This window comes from Gambusia affinis, linkage group LG12 (genome assembly GCF_019740435.1).
Source record: "Gambusia affinis linkage group LG12, SWU_Gaff_1.0, whole genome shotgun sequence".
NCBI lineage: Eukaryota > Metazoa > Chordata > Actinopteri > Cyprinodontiformes > Poeciliidae > Gambusia > Gambusia affinis.
The window spans coordinates 23,100,464-23,118,558 of NC_057879.1; the positions used below are offsets into that span (position 1 = coordinate 23,100,464).

Sequence of the window (18,095 nt, forward strand, 5' to 3'; positions counted from 1 at the left end):
GTGAGGATCGTCGAACGGGGGGGGGGGGGTGCATGCGCGTTGTGAGCTGGCGCAAGACTCAACCCTCGGCATCCGGTGTACGATTTTCAAAATAAAAGCTCTTCCAGACTCAATACATAGAACGGACATATTAGTTCTTGCGCGGCCCGGTACCAATTGGTCCACGGACCGGTACCGGTCCGCGGCCCGGTGGTTGGGGACCACTGCTCTAGATGGTTTAGATCTTTTTAAGCAAAATTTGAAAATGTGAATAAATAAAGCTAATTTTTCTACGTCTAGCTTTAAAAAAGAAAAAAATGAGGATGGGTAGATGGATACCACTCAGTCAACAATAAAGGTAATACGTTCTGATAATACAAATATTTTCCTCTTTATTTCCTTTTTATATGCATTTACAGATCAAAACCTCTGAAGGTTACGACCTTCAGGAATCTGTAGTCTGTGTGATGGCTGCCAATCTTTTCTGAGTTAACATGAGGCAAGTCATCAGAGCGAAACTGTTTGCATCACTTTAAAGAAACAGGAAGTCTCTTTAAAGTAAGTTTTACCATTTCCTCCTCAAACAGCAGAACTGCTTCGACCTGTTGAGCCACTCAGAAGAAAAGGTAAGAGGATCGGTTGGTTTATTCTGAAACATTTTAAAATGCTGCAAAGTTTTACAGAGATATCTCAAAGGGCAACTTAAGCCACCAAATTTAAGGATGAAAAAAGTCTAAGAACTGAACATTTAGAAACATCTCTACTTGAGACGAGGGAAAAGATGTGCAGATGGGATATTGAGCCAAATAAATCTACTGAATTGTTTTTGTTTATTTTATCTTCAGGTAAAATTCTCTCCTACAAAAATTACGTAGATAAACAACATTACTCTTGTACATAAGTAATGCACAAGATTTATTTCATTAATTTTTTTTTAAAGAAATGATATATTGTTTTATTAAACATAATACACTTATTACAATATACACTAGCGAGTAGCTAATTTGCAAAAATATTTTTTTAATCCTATTTTTAACTTTAGTAAAAAAAGATACAACACACGAGATAGTAGGATAAATTTAAAAAATAATTAATGAATGCCACACTACTGAGTATTAAAAGCCATGTTGAACAAAAATTTCAGCTGAGATTTGTCACAGAGGAACAATTTTAAACAAAACGTCCAAATTTAATGATTGGTGAAGGATTCTTCATTTATAAAATGCTTCTTTGATGATAAACAGATGACTGTTTTCAGTTTAATTTACGGTATATTTTGAGGTGGATCTTTAAAAATAAACCATCAGTTAAACTTCTAAAAGCAGCGATTTCTTCCTGAAAGTTAAGAATGCAACTACTGTCTTTCTAAATACGGTACATTTTGTTCAAATTCAGATTTACGGTTAATCAACAGAACTGAGAAACTAATTTTTGTCATAATTATCCACACCTCAAGTCTTACTTCTGTATTTCTTTTCCACATTGATGCAAAAGGAGAGTCCATCCTGATAGACTCACTTCTGCTGGTGAACTACTTCTCCTTCACGTGAATCTCTGAATCTTTCTGTTTCAGCCAAGATGGCCGATCAAAGAGAGCCGCTCATACCTAAACCGTCTTCGCCTCCATCGTATTCCTACCACGACCAGTCGCCTCCAGCTTACTCTGCGGCCCCGGTCGGGTACGGTCCGAGCCAAAGTGAGGCCGTCGTCACTGGATACGAGTCTTTCCGAGACATAAACCCAGAGATCGCATCGGACACGACTCCCTTTGTGTCGTCGTCGTTTGAGGATGAAACTGTGAGGAGAGGGTTTGCTAGAAAGGTTTGTCTCCACTCAAATGTTCAGTTATTACACTACAAAAACACAAAATCTTACCAAGTTTTTTGAGTCTAGTTTCTATATCTTAGTACACTTGAAATAAGCAAAACTATTTACAAGTAACTTTTCAGCCAGATATAGGAGTCAGTAATTCCTTAATATTGATTAAAAAAAGTATGAGATACATTGGCAGATTTTTTCACTTAAAGCATGAGTGAAATGTCTTGCTATAAGTAAAATAATCTGCCAATGGAACTAGTTCTTCTAGATTAACCAATTAATGTAATAGTGACATTTAGTGTCGTTTCTTGGGCCAAAAATAAGTTTCTACTATTTATGTTAAGTGCCTTAAAATATTTCTCTATTATTCTGAGATGTGTGAGAACAATTCTCTTTCCAAAGGAAAAAAGAAACCCTTGTAGAAACCACAGGATTAACCAATCGTCTTGAGATTCAAGTTGCTCAATCATACCATCACACATTTGGACTTTATTTACCAAAGTTATGGGGGGAACTAAATATTTCAGCTATTCCCCCTCCATAACATGGGAACTGATTAATTTACCAACAAGTCTTTAACTGTATATACAAATCCTGTACATTTGGAAACGTTTGGTCTTTAATTGCTAAAGTTACCTGGGTGAAACCAAATATTTCAGCTGTCTGAAATAATCTGTTCCCCCTCCATAAGATGCAACATTTTATTTAAAAAAAAAAACAGAACAACTTCTTAATTGTATTCTTTCTTCTCATCATAAACAACACATCATATGGATTTGGAAACATTTGCTTTATACTTTTTAATGTTACGTTGGAGAAATTTCTTGTTATTTACAAATGAATGGTTTACGGATGTCACCCGTGCGACAGATTTACGGGTGTACCAGAAACGCAACACAAAGGTTCCGGCTCAGCTGCGGAAAAAAAAAAGTTAACTGCGTTAAAATCTATGTAGTTAATAAATCGAAATGAACGCGGTAAAGTCCCAGCTCTAATACACACGTCTCTTACTTTCTCCTGAAGGTGTTTAGCATCTTGACGCTCCAGCTGCTGTTCACTTTTAGCATCGTCTGCGTGTTCACCTTCTCCAGCGTTGTGAAAGAGGCCGTGCAGAACAACTTGTGGGCCTACCTCAGCTCCTTCATCGTCTTCATCGTGGTGGCCTTCACCCTCAGCTGCTGCAGGTCCTTCAGCCGGCGTCACCCCTGGAACCTCGTGGGGCTGGTGGGCATATTACTCTCAAAGCAAACTAAATAAATAAATAGGTCCAACAGTAAAGCTGTAAAGCATAGACAACAAGGAAAGTGTATTATAAAGTGAATTTTCTCGCTGCAGGTTGTCGTCACCCTAAGTCTGTCTTACATGGTGGGGACCGTCGCCTCCTTCCACAACACTACCGCTGTCGTCATAACCATGGCGGCGACGCTGGTCATCTCTGTTGCCATTATCGTCTACGCTTCACAGGTTGGTGATGCTTTTTCATTCAGAAATGTCCTATATAAGGAAAATTATTATTCATAATATCGATTTGAGGTCCGTTTAAGCCAGGCCTATTTAGAGTGTCTTGCTAGTTTTTCAGTTGGGATTTGCTGGGGTTGCTAAGTAACGGGCTGGGGTTGCTAGGGAACGGCGCACCGCCCGCTAATTTATTTCATTACATTCCGGAGGTTCTTTTAAACTTCTCAAACAAAAAACCTTGATTTATTGCCAGATTTTTTAAGCACTTGGGCTGTTTTTAGAAAGCATTAGAGACACAAATGGAAGTACAAAATTATATATTTTTAAATAATACATCCCTGCAAAGTAAACCAAAATACTGATGCGTAGAATGTACAAATCAAGCTAATAATACACAAAACCTATCATGTAGCTATTCAGCAACTTCATTTATTAGGCGTTATTAAGTTTTTACTTAATAAAAACGTGATTGATTTATTGATTGGTAACTGTATATTGGTGGTTATTTTAGGTTGGATTTTAAAATGAGAGGATTTGGCTGCAGCTTCCTTGAATAAAAATTGAGCAGAACAGTTAAGCCAACAGCAAAATGGATTCACACAAAAATAAAAATACTAAAACAATGAAATAAGAGTAAGAAACTGTATATTCAGGGCAGATTAACAACACAAGACTGTAACAATTTATTATTAAAAACAGATTAAAGAAAATTGCAACTGAAAAAACTTAATTAAAAACATTTTTTAAAAATCATACATGCCTTTAATCAACATCAATTGCCAGTTTGCAGATCCTGGTTTGCATCCAACTGCACTAAACTTCAGTGAAGTATATGACTAAGCTCTCTGGGTGTCCTTCTGTTCTGTTTTCAGACTCATTATGATTTCACTCTTTATTACGGCGTCCTATTGGTCATGGCTGTAGACGTCGTCATGTTTGGGTTCTTCTGCACCTTCTACTACTCCCACGTCGCCAGCATCATTTATGGATGTCTTGGAGCGCTGCTGTATTCTCTGGTAAGAGCAGGGAATTTTACATACAAGACGATCAGAACACTTATGTATTTTTTTATTTATTTAATTTAGTCCCTTATAGCACTCCATACCTTCAAATACATGATACACAGAACCTGCATGCGATGTTTAAAAAATTGGATGGTAAATCAACAACAATGCACTTTGTCTTTTCCAACAGCCATTGTACAACACACACAGACCAAATGTCCATCACCATCTTTAACAACTCTTTGAAAAATCTAATTTAATGAGTTACAACAACATTTAATTTCCCTTTGGGATTAATAAAGTATTTTTGAATTTGAATTTGGAACTCTGCTTGGGTTGCTAGGTAACGGGTTAGAGCTGGGCTGGGGTTGCTAGGTAATGGCACAGTGCTCTTAGATTGTGATTTAAGAGTTGGGAGGTTCCCCAAAAAGGTTTGCTCTGCCTAAAAAATGCCTGGGGGGTTGTTGTTTTTAATCTCTTGGGCTGCTTTTAGAAATGCTAGAGACCAAAATGGAAGTATAAAAAGGTCCACAATGTGAACTTTTCATAACTGGTCCCCTTTGAATAACAGTTATGGTTATTAATAGGAGTGAGAAATCTCACAAAACTCACAGCCAGGAAAAAGGGAAATATTATTAATATCTCCAGTGACTCTAGGAATGCTATTTGCATAAATAAGGGAAGTGTTTTTAATAATAAAGCTGCGGTTCTCTAATTTCTCACCCTGCTTTAACTCTTTCCCTTCCTGGCTCAGTTCCTGCTGGTCGACTGTCAGCTGATGATGGGAAAGATGAGCTATCGGCTGAATCCAGAGGAATACATCAACGCTGCTCTCACCATCTACCTGGACATAATCCTCATCTTCCTCTACCTGCTGGGGAGGAGGTGATTCTGTGTAAAACATTACCTAAACTGAAATGATCAAGCATTATAATGTATATAACTCAGCAGCACAATACAATTTTTCCAGCTTTGTTTACTTACACTAAGAAATAAATATCATATTTGATTATTTTGCCTTGTTACACTGTATTTTATTGCATCCATACTGTCTAAAGCCGTTCTTTACTGCATTTGATCACATGTTTTAGAGAGAATGAGCAAAAAGAACAAAGAATGAAGGTAATAAAAAGCCTTTATTATCAGGAGGATAATCCCACAGAGAAAAAGATATGAATGAAATATAGTGCACACTTTTTTTTTCTTCATCTCAGGCAATATTTTTCATGTGTAATACACCCACAGTTTAGCTCTACTGACCAAGAAGTAACTTTGAATTAACTTAGTCGACTGCAGAGGCATGGAAATATGATAAAAAGTTTTACAATTTAAACCTAAACATCCAAACAGAGCTTTCAATAATCAGATCTGTCAACTTTAAGGCTTCTGATAAATTTAAGATAAGAAAGGTTCCTGGGCCAAATGCTGCAATCATTTAAAGCCTTTAAATGATTTAAAGAGGCACTGATGGGCTTCCTTATATAAAATCAGAGGCAGTTACACTGCAAAAACTCAACATATTCTCAATTATTTTTGGTCTGTTTTCAAATGTAAATATCTTAGCATACTTGAAATAAGACAAAGCTAACTTATACTTCAACAAGATATAGGCGCTGGTTCAGAGTCAGTAATTCCATAATTTTGATGATATTTCCACTTACAGATTATTTCAATTATTACAAAACATTTTTCCTGTGAAATAATCTGTAAGACGAACTAGCATTTTTTCATCAATATTGAAGAATTATTGACTCTATATAAGCTTCTATATCTTGCTGGAAAGTTACTTTGTTAGTTTTGTCTAATTTGAAGTGTACTAACATGTTTGCACTAAAAACTAAGCAAAAATACTTGGTAAGATTTAAAGTTTTTGAAGTTTATTTGATTTAAATTCTTCAACTGGAAGTTATTGCTTTGAAAATATCAGCTTGAGCTCCTGACCAACGTTTGATCAGGAAATAATGTCACTACACATTTTCTTATATAAATGTACGGTTGGTTGAAATATAATTTAATTCAAATATTCTGAAACAGTTTTTAAAAATGCTGCCACATTATTCTCCATACGGTTGACCAAGTAAATTTTTATGAGTTGACATAAAAACTTCTGAAATCTGCCCAGCAACAGGAGTGTCTTCAAGTCACCAAACCCACAGTAAAACAGTAAGATTTCCCCAACAGGGCAGTGATCCAGACTGGCCCGGGTCGGACTGGTTTTCACCAGAGAGAGGGGTAGTTAAACTGGATCCGCAGCAGGTACCTCATCCGGGTCTGAGCCGGGTTGTAAACGATGAACTCGTTGTAGAGCAGAGAGTAGCCGTTGGGGTTAGAAACCCCAGTTTTAACGCCGGGACCCATCGGAACCGTCGCTCCGTTCCTGAGGAAGGAAAAAATACAGACGAGCAGTCAGAGGTTACTGGGTTAGACACGTTGCATTTACATTTATAATTCAGAATTACTTTGTTTTTCTACTTATTTGTATAGAAAAAAACTGAAGTTGGTATCTTTGGACCTAAAGAGGAACAATCTAGAGTCAGTGTGCAGCTTCAATTACTACAGCTAGACCGGGGGTGGGCAATCCTGGTCCTCGAGAAAACTGCAAAACAGACGAAACACTGATTTCCTTTTAAATCCAGACTGTTTAGAGTTTCTTTTGAAACCTAATAAACGAAACAATGACCAACATTTTTGATGTGAAATGAAAACCAGTAATGTTTCTTACTGGTTTTGTCAATTGTTGACCATATGATGCTTTTTCTGACTGTATTTTTCTGTTTTTATGATGTAAATCATTTTGAACTGCCTTGTTGCTGTTATATCAGTCAAGTAACTGATTTAGTTTATTTATCAAACTAAATCAGTCACTTGACTGATATTTACCTGAAGGGCTTTAACTCATTTACATAAAAAGCAATAGACTGTAAATTTCTTTGCTTGATGGCAGATTTTAAGTTAAATGTGGAGATGTGATGGGACTAACAGGGTGACGGCGTTTTTTGGGTCGGGTCCGGTCACACCCAGGCCCTTGGTGCTGTGTTTTCCTGCAGGCAGCTTATGGGCCTCATAGTCGGCATCCAGCAGCTCGTTACTGTCCCCTAAAGCCACCTGCAGACAAACATGTTGATACATATGACAGAGCTGGGTGTAAAATGTGGGCAAAGCAACCAAAATGATGTAAGGCTCAACAAACAAACATTAAAACCGTTTTGGAGAACAAATCTTCTTCTGAAGACACGTTTTCTCACCTCACTCAGCAGCAGCAATCCAACATGGTGGCTCTGGTTGGCGAAACAGTAGTTGGCACTTTTTGACGACATGTCTGCGAAGTAAATCCCTTTACCAAACTGAAAGAGAAAAACCAGAAGGTCGAGTTATTTTTATGCAAAGCGTCTTTATGTCTTCTAGAGAGGTGGAGAAAACTTAGATTCATTTAAAAAATAATGATTTTATTAGATTTGCAATTCTTTCCTGATACAGTTTAATTTAAGGGAACTAATCATATGCATTTAATGCAACAGAAAATGTATTTTCCCTTTATTTTCTATATTTTTATAACCTCTCTGTGCTTTTATTGTTTTTTATTCAAGCTAAAACCTTGCCTAAGTTTGGTTTTCTGCAGGATTTAAACACAGGATTAAAGGTTGAAATTCCCCTAAAAATGCCTGAACTGTTTTAAAACATTTTAAAAGTCTCTAATTCATGGTAAAATAGAATTTTACAGTGTAAATACGGAAAAATCTGTACTTACACGGTAAAATTCTGTGGTTTTACTGTATTTATATGGTAAAACAGCTGCCAGTATTTTACCATAAATTAGAGGCATTTTTTTTTTATTTATAGTTTGGCACTTGCTGGAAATTTTTTTTTTACTTTTCAAGTACAAATAAGTTAAAGTGAAAGTAAATAATGTGTTATATAATTTATGCGTCAGGAAAATCACCGAATACTTTGGACAGAGGAAGAAAGGACATATTGAAGGAAACATTTAAACAACTAAATATAGAATAAAGTCTTTAAATACAAATATTTTTGTATACACATTTTATTTTTATTTTCCGGATAATGCTAAATTAAAACTAGATTTTTTCAGGAGTCATAAAATTCAGAAAACATGGAGACAATCTGACAATAAAAACCAAACTGGTTTATATTTAATGAGGTTTTTGTGCTCAGATTAACAGATTTTATTTTCAGATTTTGTTTGTGATATGAATAATTCTGTAAAATATTGTTTTAAAACAGAGAAAAAACTCAAAATGAATGCATTTGTGTGTGAAAGCCTCTCCTTCCTACCATGTAGCCAGTGACGGGGGCCTCAGGCGGCGCCACTCGGAGCCCCTTACTGAGGATCCCGACCCAGTTGGACAGACGGGAGCCGTGCCACAGCAGAGTCCTGGTGCAAACAGAACCACACACATGAACACAGGGATGGTAAAACCCAACATGTGCACTGCAAAAACACAAAAACTGCTTTTGGTTTCTATTGCAAATATCTAAAATATACTGGAAATAAGATTAAACTAACTTCAGCGAGATGTAGGAGCTTGTTTTAAGTAAATAACTGATGAAAAAGTTCTAGTTCCACTTGTAACTTGGGAAAAATGTTATAACTGAGACTAGAACTAGAACTTTTTCATCAATATTAAGGAATTATTGATTTCACTAGTAAGTTAGTTCTGTCCTACTTCAACTGTGCTTGAAACTAAATAAATAAACCTGGTAGTATTTTGTGTTTTTGCAGAGTGGAGCAGAAGGAACCATCTCCAGACTGGTTCTGGCTCGACCCACCTGTTGTGTAAATGAGACAGGAAGTTGTCGCTCTCGCAACCGCGGTCCACTGAGAAGACGTCCAGGACCTTCATGGTGTAGTCGGAGTGAGTGGGAGCGTGAGTGGACTGCAGGTACCGTTCTATCACCTTTACACAGAGACAGGAGGACAGAAATTAAATTCATTTCATCAGTAAATCACAGATTTGGATTTTTTTTCACCATTGTTTGCACACTTAAGGCGGCCATCTTGTTTGACAAGCGGGTTTTATAGCTTCTGTTTATTTGGACTTTAAATTTCTACGATGACGTATTAGGGCCAGGATTAAGAATATCATTACTTTTATTATCACGATAATTATTGAGATAAACCATAAATTTGTTTTCTGTCATTTGTAATTTATGTTTTTTTGGTAAAAGACGATCTCAGATTTTATTTTTAAGTCATTTCACCCAGCCCTAATTTGTTCTTCCAAATAAACATGGAAGAACAAATCTGAAATAAACAAGGTCCTCCTTGTCTTCCGATATTTTCTACAATAAATAACAGATGTGAGGAATAAAAGCCTTGTCACGGTCCAAAAACTGACTTCTTTCCCCTTCCTGTCAAAGTCTGGAGTCAAGAAAACCACATTTTTGCTCCTCATTCTTTGAAGAGTGGAAGAAAGCGCCACAAAAAGCCTGCGGTTGCACCATTTACAGTCAAGTAAATAGATTATATTTTTGCTTGAGGTTTAAAGACCTGATTTTGAGTCTCTTCGGTCAATAAAAATCCTCCAAACAATGAGCTCTGACACGCCGCAAACAGATTATTAAGCAGTTCTTTTACACTATTTCTAGAAACTAATTTGCTTTTTGAGAAATCCCAGCCTCGCCGCTGCACAATTAATAACCTTTACAATACTTATAAATATTTTATAAGGCAGGGAATTATGCCTGGATTATTCTGGGTGAAAAAAAAAAGAAAGAAAGATTCATCTTTGAATTTGACTGCACTAAATTTATGTTATAACTTATATTACCAAATTTCTTCAAAGAGTTGTAGATCCTGATGGCTTTAGCATGAAGGATCTCCTGCAGCACTCTGTGTTACAAAGACTCAGAAGAAGCTTCTGACTGAAGACACCCTGTTGTTGTATGACCGTCTCATGAAAAGGATGCTCAGGATTTATTTTTATAGTTTGCATGTTTTTGAATGAAATAAATATCCTTTTTTTCTCTAAACGTTGACTGAGAACAGAAATATTTGTTGCTAATATCAGAAGTTTCTTTTAGTTTGTCTGGTGGGAGCAGACTACTTTCTAAAACTGATTTTTATACTTCATGAAATAGGAAATCTACTGACAATACAACAATACAACTTAAACAATACAAAAAATGGTAATGAATGCATTCAATTTTATTTAGATAATTTAGATTCAGCTATCAATTAATTTAAAAAAATATTAAAGAATTGAATGTGGGACTTTATCAAGCAATAAATCATTTTAATTAAAATTATTCATATTTACGGTCAAGATGTTAATACGTTAATATCAATTAATTAGTGACATTGATTTTAATGCAATTAATCGCCTTTTTTTATTACATAGAAAAATTCCGAATAGGAACTTTTGTGTTGTGTTTCTGGTACGCCCGATAACCTGATGCACAGGCGACATCCGTAAACAAGAGCGATGGACGACAGAATCGCTTTTCTTGGCCGACTGGAGGTTAATTTTTGCTTCAAAAAACCGATCTGACCAGATGCTGATAAATATTTTATTTATGTTCAAGTTGTGCTAAAATAAGTCAGCCGATCAGCGAAGCTATCAAAAACTAAAATAGCATCTCAATGCTAAATATGGTGCAGTTAGCAAAGTCTACGCTAATGTCAGCGTCCACAGTTCACATTTCTAAAGATCTGATGGTTGAATAACCTAAATAACATTAAAAACAATTAATATATTTGTTTCTGAGCTCATGTGACTTTTTATTCAATAATTTAGAAGCAAAAAGGGGTTTCGAATTGAAAATGTTGCTTATTTTGTTAATAAATGACTGATTAAAATACATTAAAATGAATAAATATTAATATTACATTAATTAATATTAATTTATTACAGATCCTAAATTAATTTGACTAAAATATGAATCAAGTCCCACCACTAATCATATTATTTACATATAATTGACATATAATTAGCTGTGCAGCAAGTCAATCACCTTTTACCACAGCAGCATTGGCTCCCCCTGCTGGCCACGATGAGAATACACATAGCACATTTAGATAGTGAGAAGAAAGTTTACTATAAAGTAACAAATTCAAGTTATCTTTCAACTAGTCAACAGGTAAAATAAATATGTGACGGGTTATTTATTTTATTTATTTACTGGGTTTTGACGCTCTTTGTATTTGATAATTTCAGGGTATTTTCTGAACGTAACCAACCTTGAACTCATGGCTGCTCTGGTCCAAAGGCTCCAGTTGGCACTGCAGGGCGTGATACTGTCTGTCCAAAGGATGCTCGTCACTGTCTGCATTGGACTCAGCCATTTTCACTGCTATCTGGATGTCACTCAGTGCCTTAAAAATAAAATTAGACAAAATGATTAGGGATGCACCGATACACTTTCTTCACTTCTGATACCGATATCTGAGGCTTATCGTTGGCCAAAACCGATCCGGTACAGAAAAACTGCGCTGAACTGACTTAAAATGTTACTTTTTTAAATGACACAGATATAAATGTACTGAATTATAAATTTATTTAACAACTCTGGACCAGATCAGCTCGTTCTTGAGCTTCATAATCTGGGTCAAACATGTAAAAACAACACAAGGCAAGGAAAACACTGCAAAAACCCAAAATCTAAAGTAATTATGGTCTAGTTTCTAGTGAAAATGTCTTGGTACAATTAAAATATGACAAAACTTACTTACAAGTAACTTTTCATTAAGTAAAAAGTGTTTGCTTTAAGTAAATAATTCCTTAATATTAATTTGTTATAAAGTTCCACTGGCAGATTATTTCACCTACAACATTTGTTAAGTGAAATAATCTGAAGTTATTTGTTCAGTCAGAGTAAAATAAATATTAAAGAAACTGAAAACAACAGGTTGACTATTTTAATCAAACGTAAAAAATAAACAGATCTGAAATATTTTACCTCCAACAGAGCAATTTTTTCTTTCAGATCTTCTTCTGAGCGAATCATTGGAGGCGTTTTTAACCTGGAAATTTATTTTCTTTTAATTTCCAAACACCAAAACAGACAAAATGTTTTCTTTGCAGGGTTATTTCATGCTTCTTACCCAAAGTCGTGCGGGATACGGGTGTAAAACTGGTTGCAGGCTTCCAGCAGCTCCTTATTGCTCCCCTTTTTCTTCAAGCATGACTCGATTCTCTTCAGGGCTTCGTATCCTGCACGGATCTGCTCCGAGGTCAACTTTCCTGCAGGGAGAAACACAAACAGTGTTTGATAATCCATTCCAGTGTACTTTAAGATTGAGTTATTTATCTTTTCCCCTAAGTGTGGCGGACCAAGAGGAGCTTTTCTGGTGTCGAACTTCATCTCCAGCACACACTCCTCCATGGCTCTGAGGTCACAGATGAGTTCGAGGAGCGACTGGAGCTTCGGATCCAGCTTGGAGGGCTGCTTTCTGGGGGCGACGTCGACTGTGGTGATGTTCTCCTCCTGGGACAAAACAAAATGGTTATAATGGGTTTTTTTTATTATTATTATTATTATTTCACATAATTTCTTTTAAATGCATAAATTATTTTTGTATTTTTTAAAATTTGAATCTTATTCTGTATGCAAGTTCCAATTTCTTGCTGTAAAGTTACTTGTAAGTTAGTTTTGTTGTATTTCAAGTGTACTAAGATATTTGCTCTAGAAACTGAAGCAAAAATACTTTTTTGTGAGAAGAAAGAAAGGACAAAAGTGATGAATGAAGGACATAAGAGAAAAAGGAAAGAAATTAAATACAAGAGAAAGGACATAAAAGATAAAGAAAAGATGGGAAAACACAAGGAAGCAAAGAAGAGAGAGAAGAACAACAGTAAATATAAGGATGGAACGGACATAGGATGCAAAGAAAGAAGAATTACAGAAATAAAAAGGAGGGAAAGAAGAAAAGATGGAAAGAAAATGAAAGAAAACACACAAAGATGGAAGGACCTGAGGAATAATGAACCATTTAGAAAGTAGGATAAAGAATAAACTTTCAACTCTGCTGTTACACAATTATTTTGTTTTTCCAAACCCAGTCAGACCTGGAAAATATTCAAAACCGAAACTCTTCCAGATATTTTTTAAAAACTCTTCCAATAAAACTCTGTGAAAGTGTAGATATGCAGCCAGATCAGTGTGGACTGTGTGAGCCGGTAGAAAGTCTGACCGCCCCTCCAGACGCACCTTCTCGTTAGCGGCGTAGTCCATGAACACCAGGTCATATTTTCCGGCTACTTTCTCAAAACTTTCCCGGTGATCCCACTCGTTCTTCGTCTTATCCAAGAACCTGCAGCAACATTTCAAAGATTCACTCAGAGCAGCGTTTCCCGAAGCTTCTGGGGAAACTTTGAATCAGATAATCTCACTTTTTCTTGAAGATGTCTTTGGCTTTCAGCAGATCCGCCCCGCAGGGTGTGAGGCTGTTCTGACCCACTTTACCCACTGTGGAAACACAACAGATTAAGAAATTTATCCTGTCAGCCCTGCTGCTCAACAGCAGAACTGGAAAGAGTGATTATTTTAGTAATCTATCACTTTATCCAGTATTTTCATTTCATTTATTTATTTTTGAAAACAACAGAGAAGATGAGCAAACATAACTAAGAACAGAATATTTAGCTTACCTCTACTTTTTTGTTTTAAAAAACAACGTGAACATTTATTTAATCCTACCCCTTATCCCATTTTAATGAAATATATTACTTATTCACTCAATATTTATTGCTGTTTTCTGGTAATTTTATTGATTAATCTGATAAAAAAAATTGCTCATTTTTAATTTAACCATTTAAGGCTTTTTTACGCAATATTTGAAATGCATTAAAAGATCAAAATAAGTAAAAAAGTAATTACTTTAATAATAACACAAACATCTTATTGCCTAAAATAACATAGCATTCCTTTAATAACACTTTCTCATTTAGAGAAAAGGATACATCTGCAGCTAAAAAATACTATCTACAAATATTTTAATAATTTTTTTATTAATAAATGGACAGCAAAAGGTGATTAACAGGAGATTTTTTGCAGATTTTGAATCAGGTGATGCTAAAAATGCCACTTTTTATCAAATAGTTCTGGGTAAAACATATTTACAAAGAATGTTTTTAATCTTAAATGCAAAATGTATTTATTCTTTACACAGTTTTGGCTTAATTGCAGCTCTGACTGTATTTTTAGAGTCTCTATACTCCTGTTAATGATTAATTAATCACTAAATTAGCTCATAACTATTTCAATAATTAATCAGAGTTAATCTGATTAATCGTTTCAGTCCTGAACAGCGGACTCACCTCGGCCCCATCTCATCCAGACGCTGTAAGCCTTGGCGCCGTCGTCCTCCAGCAGCTGGATCAGGTAATATTTATTGTTGTTGAACTGCAGGTTGGTCTGCCAGGCAACACAGAAAATAACAAATAAATGCAAGTAAAACTACAAAACTTAATTAATTAAAAAAAATTAATGAGAATCAAAGGGTTTCAGGAATTCAAATAGAGGTCCAGAAGTATTTATTTTAGCAAAAACAAGCTAAAGCAATAGCTTGTTTTTGTTCATGAAAAATATTACGTGGGATTTTTGGTAAGATACAATTTTATTTATTATTAGGTCTGATCTGCAGACTCAGATTTCAACTGATTATGATTAACTTATTTTATAAAGTAAAATACTTAAAACATAGAAAATTAAGGCATTACAAGAACTCTTTTATTTATTCATAGCTTTCTTTTTAATACTCCAAAAAATAGTGTTATCAAGATTTGGTGCATTTAATGACCAAAAAAACAAACAAACAGATTTTTCAGTATTTGACTTGCAAAGATTTTTCAGTATTTGACTTGCAAACAACCAATCAAAAGAAGATCCCAGGAAAATTTATGGATTATAATTTCTGGTTGATTGATTGGGGCATATCTTACAAAAAAACAAAAAAAACAAAACAAAAGAGGGCATTTTTAAAAAAGCTGCAGGTTGAAGCAGAAGTAAATGAGGTTTATTTTTTTAGTATTTTACCTGGTTCAGCATCACATCGTAAACATCATTTCCTTCACTGTAAACATGAGCCTGAAAGGGAAACATGAAGAATGTTTAAATAGACAAAAATCTGCAAATTCTTAAATAGTTTTTAGATTTGATTTTCAGAAAATCCAGAATTGGAATCATGACTAATTTTGATTGTGTAGGAAGAACTTGTATTTTCTTATCTACATTTTCTAGATATGTTTTCTTGCTAAAAGCAAAAAATAATTTAAAATATTTTGAGTTAAAACGTGGCATCTTTATTGACACATTTCTCTGACTTCAGAAGAATTTGTGACACATTTTTGAACCTGCGGGTGTGAAACCAGTCAGAGGTTTAACATCTGGTTTCTACACAGGAAACTCACCTTTCCCAGTTTAGCTTTGCATTCGGAGTCCACTGGAGCTTTGCCCTTCATCACCACCGTCTTCACCACCTCTGGGCAGAAAAACACATCAGACACATTCCTGATGATCATTTTTCAGCTCCTGTTTCATAATTAAAGCTCTGAATTTTTATATTTTACCTTCAGTTTTTGTTTCCTCTTTAGGCATGTCTTTGGTTTTTGCTGCACTCTTGCTCTGTCCTCTTCTCCTCTTAGCTGCCGGCTGCGCCGCCGTCTCCTCCTCTTCCTCTTTGACTTGAACCGAATCTCCATTTTCAGCCGCCACGTCACCGGCTTCATTTAAACTCTCTAAATTCAAGAACATAAAAAAAGATATAAATTCAACATACACCCTACATAATGTAAATTTATGTTTCTTTTTCTACTTTCAGAATTACCTTTAACACAAGGTAGGGATTTAAAAAAATTATTTGGGAGTTGGAAAGCACCTTATAGTGGCATCCCAATATTTTTATTTCAGGCTCTACATGTCTGAACACACAAAAAAGCTAATTTACGTCTTTAATTATAAACTTTTAATACAAGTATTAACAATAAAGCTATTGTATGTGATACCCTCTGCAGATATTTGCACTTCTGCCTTTAACACATTATATTTGGACTTAAGAGTTAGAACCAGCATAGAGAAAATATTTCTAAGTATCTGTTTCCTGCTATGCCTGAAAATACTAATGACATGTATTCCTGTCTTTCCAATCTTGAAAAAGGATGAGAGAAATAAGAAAGTGATTGGTAGCTAGTGAGTTTTTCAAATTTCTTTTAAATGTTCAAACCTTTACTTGTTGCTGATTAGGTTTCACAATTTTTACATTTTAGTGAACTATATACTGCACTTTTCTGTTTGTTTACACTTTAGAATTAGAGAAACTGCTTGAAACTCTATTGAAACAAAGTTATTTTACTTGTTTTCCACGCATTTGAAAAAGTAAACGTCTGAGCTCAACAGACCTTTCAGATTATTGTAGTATGACAACCAAAAATAAAAAAGAAATAAATGAATAAGACATGTTTAAAATGTAAATAAAAACGTTCTATCGGTGCCATATATTGCCTTGGCAGCCTGACGAATCCTTGAAAAATTAAACATGGGCATCAGCAAAAAAAAAGAAAGGGTTAAAGCAAAATTTTTTATAAAAATTCTCCAAGCTTGTTTACATAAGATGAAGTCAACATTTCTGACAAAGACTGCAGTCAAAGTAAAGAGTTAAAGTGAATTTATAAATGGAAAATAATTATTTCTGTCTAATTACACAACTGCGTCAGCTATTGATCAAAACTACAGTAAAGTATTTTCTTAGATAGAAGGATAAAGATTCACTGAAGCAGTAAAAACAATGGGTACTTACCTGTTTTTACAATCTGAGAGCGAATCTTTCTCTTGTATTTTGTCGTAGGATTAATCTGGACCATTTTCTTCAGATCAACTTCATATTTCTTCCCTGCGCCAAGAGTCAGAGTGACCGACGTCTTTCCTGATGAGGAAGCTGAATCCAGCATGGAGCCCGCTTCATCTGGGTACGGTTCCCACTGCCCATCATCTCCTTTCCACTGCCACACTGAGCACAAACAAGAGTCAGGACAGGTGGGTGGAGTTTATCTCAGTTTATTTACTGATTTATAATTAAAACATTCAGCAAAACTCCAAACACAATTAATTTAAATAGAAATTAATATTGCACAACATAGTCTAAAGCTGATTAATTCTACATATCTGCCTGAAATCATGTTGTCAATGGTGTTTATTTAAGGTAAATCTGACTAGATACGTCCAGTTCTTTTTTTATATGTTTTAAGATAAAATTGAAAACCTTTCAAGACTTCATTAAAAAGGTGATAAGCATACAGCAGTTTGCACAAGCTGAAACTCCAAACTATGGCTTAGTACATAATTATAGTATTAATGTTTTTGTAAATCTTCATATTTGTAAATTTCAGTCATTTTATCACAATTAGCAATTTATTAATTGTATTAATATAAACATAAAAATAGGTTTCTGGTAGAGTGATTGTGAAAGTGGATGGTATGAAGAACACTTTGCAGATAAAGTAGTGTATTTATGTCCAAATTGAACGTTCAGACCCTTATCTCAATAATTACTCCGTCCAGGTCTTTGTTATGATCTCACTGTTACTCCAGTCATGTCTGGACACTCAGAAATAACCGCTGGCTTCCTTCCTAGCTAAAAACAAACACCAACCTGTCTTTGTCGGGACTTCCTCGTTTTCTTCGGTAGTCTTGCTTTTATTTCTGGAACCTCTGGTTCTCCTCATTATGTACTAGATAATTTTTACAATTTAGGTGATAGTAGTAAGGTCCAGAGGCGACAACACAGAGCGCGAAACTCCACTACTGCTTCCTGGACTTGTCGGAGATCTTAGTGAAGCTCGTTTAGGGAGAAGATGACTCACTTCGCAGGTAGACGCGACT

The 18,095-nt window shown here is 35.2% G+C and overlaps 2 protein-coding genes across 3 annotated transcripts; one reads left to right on the plus strand and one right to left on the minus strand.

The window, feature by feature from the left end:
• Positions 1–382: 382 nt before the first annotated feature.
• si:ch211-284o19.8 (protein lifeguard 1) lies at positions 383–5,283 on the plus strand. The gene is made up of 6 exons (XM_044133711.1): positions 383–605; positions 1,553–1,800; positions 2,821–3,021; positions 3,133–3,261; positions 4,128–4,271; positions 5,014–5,283. Exons 2-6 carry the CDS (start codon positions 1,558–1,560, stop codon positions 5,146–5,148), a joined length of 852 nt encoding a protein of 283 aa, XP_043989646.1. The 5' UTR covers positions 383–605; positions 1,553–1,557; the 3' UTR covers positions 5,149–5,283.
• Positions 5,048–18,057, minus strand: parp2 (poly (ADP-ribose) polymerase 2). Of its 2 annotated transcripts, XM_044133710.1 has the most exons (18): positions 17,866–18,057; positions 17,014–17,223; positions 15,788–15,955; positions 15,629–15,699; positions 15,255–15,305; positions 14,537–14,633; positions 13,610–13,685; positions 13,428–13,530; positions 12,551–12,704; positions 12,322–12,460; positions 12,177–12,240; positions 11,458–11,592; positions 9,048–9,175; positions 8,553–8,652; positions 7,505–7,603; positions 7,240–7,364; positions 6,520–6,636; positions 5,048–5,133 (listed from the first exon to the last, which is right to left on the minus strand). In XM_044133710.1, the coding sequence occupies exons 1-18, from the start codon at positions 17,936–17,938 to the stop codon at positions 5,127–5,129; spliced, it is 1,917 nt and encodes a 638-aa protein (XP_043989645.1). In that variant the 5' UTR covers positions 17,939–18,057; the 3' UTR covers positions 5,048–5,126. The 2 variants fall into 2 exon arrangements, with proteins under 2 accessions (XP_043989645.1, XP_043989644.1); XM_044133709.1 differs by lacking the exon at positions 5,048–5,133 and having other exon boundaries at positions 5,379–6,636.
• Positions 18,058–18,095: the final 38 nt, after the last annotated feature.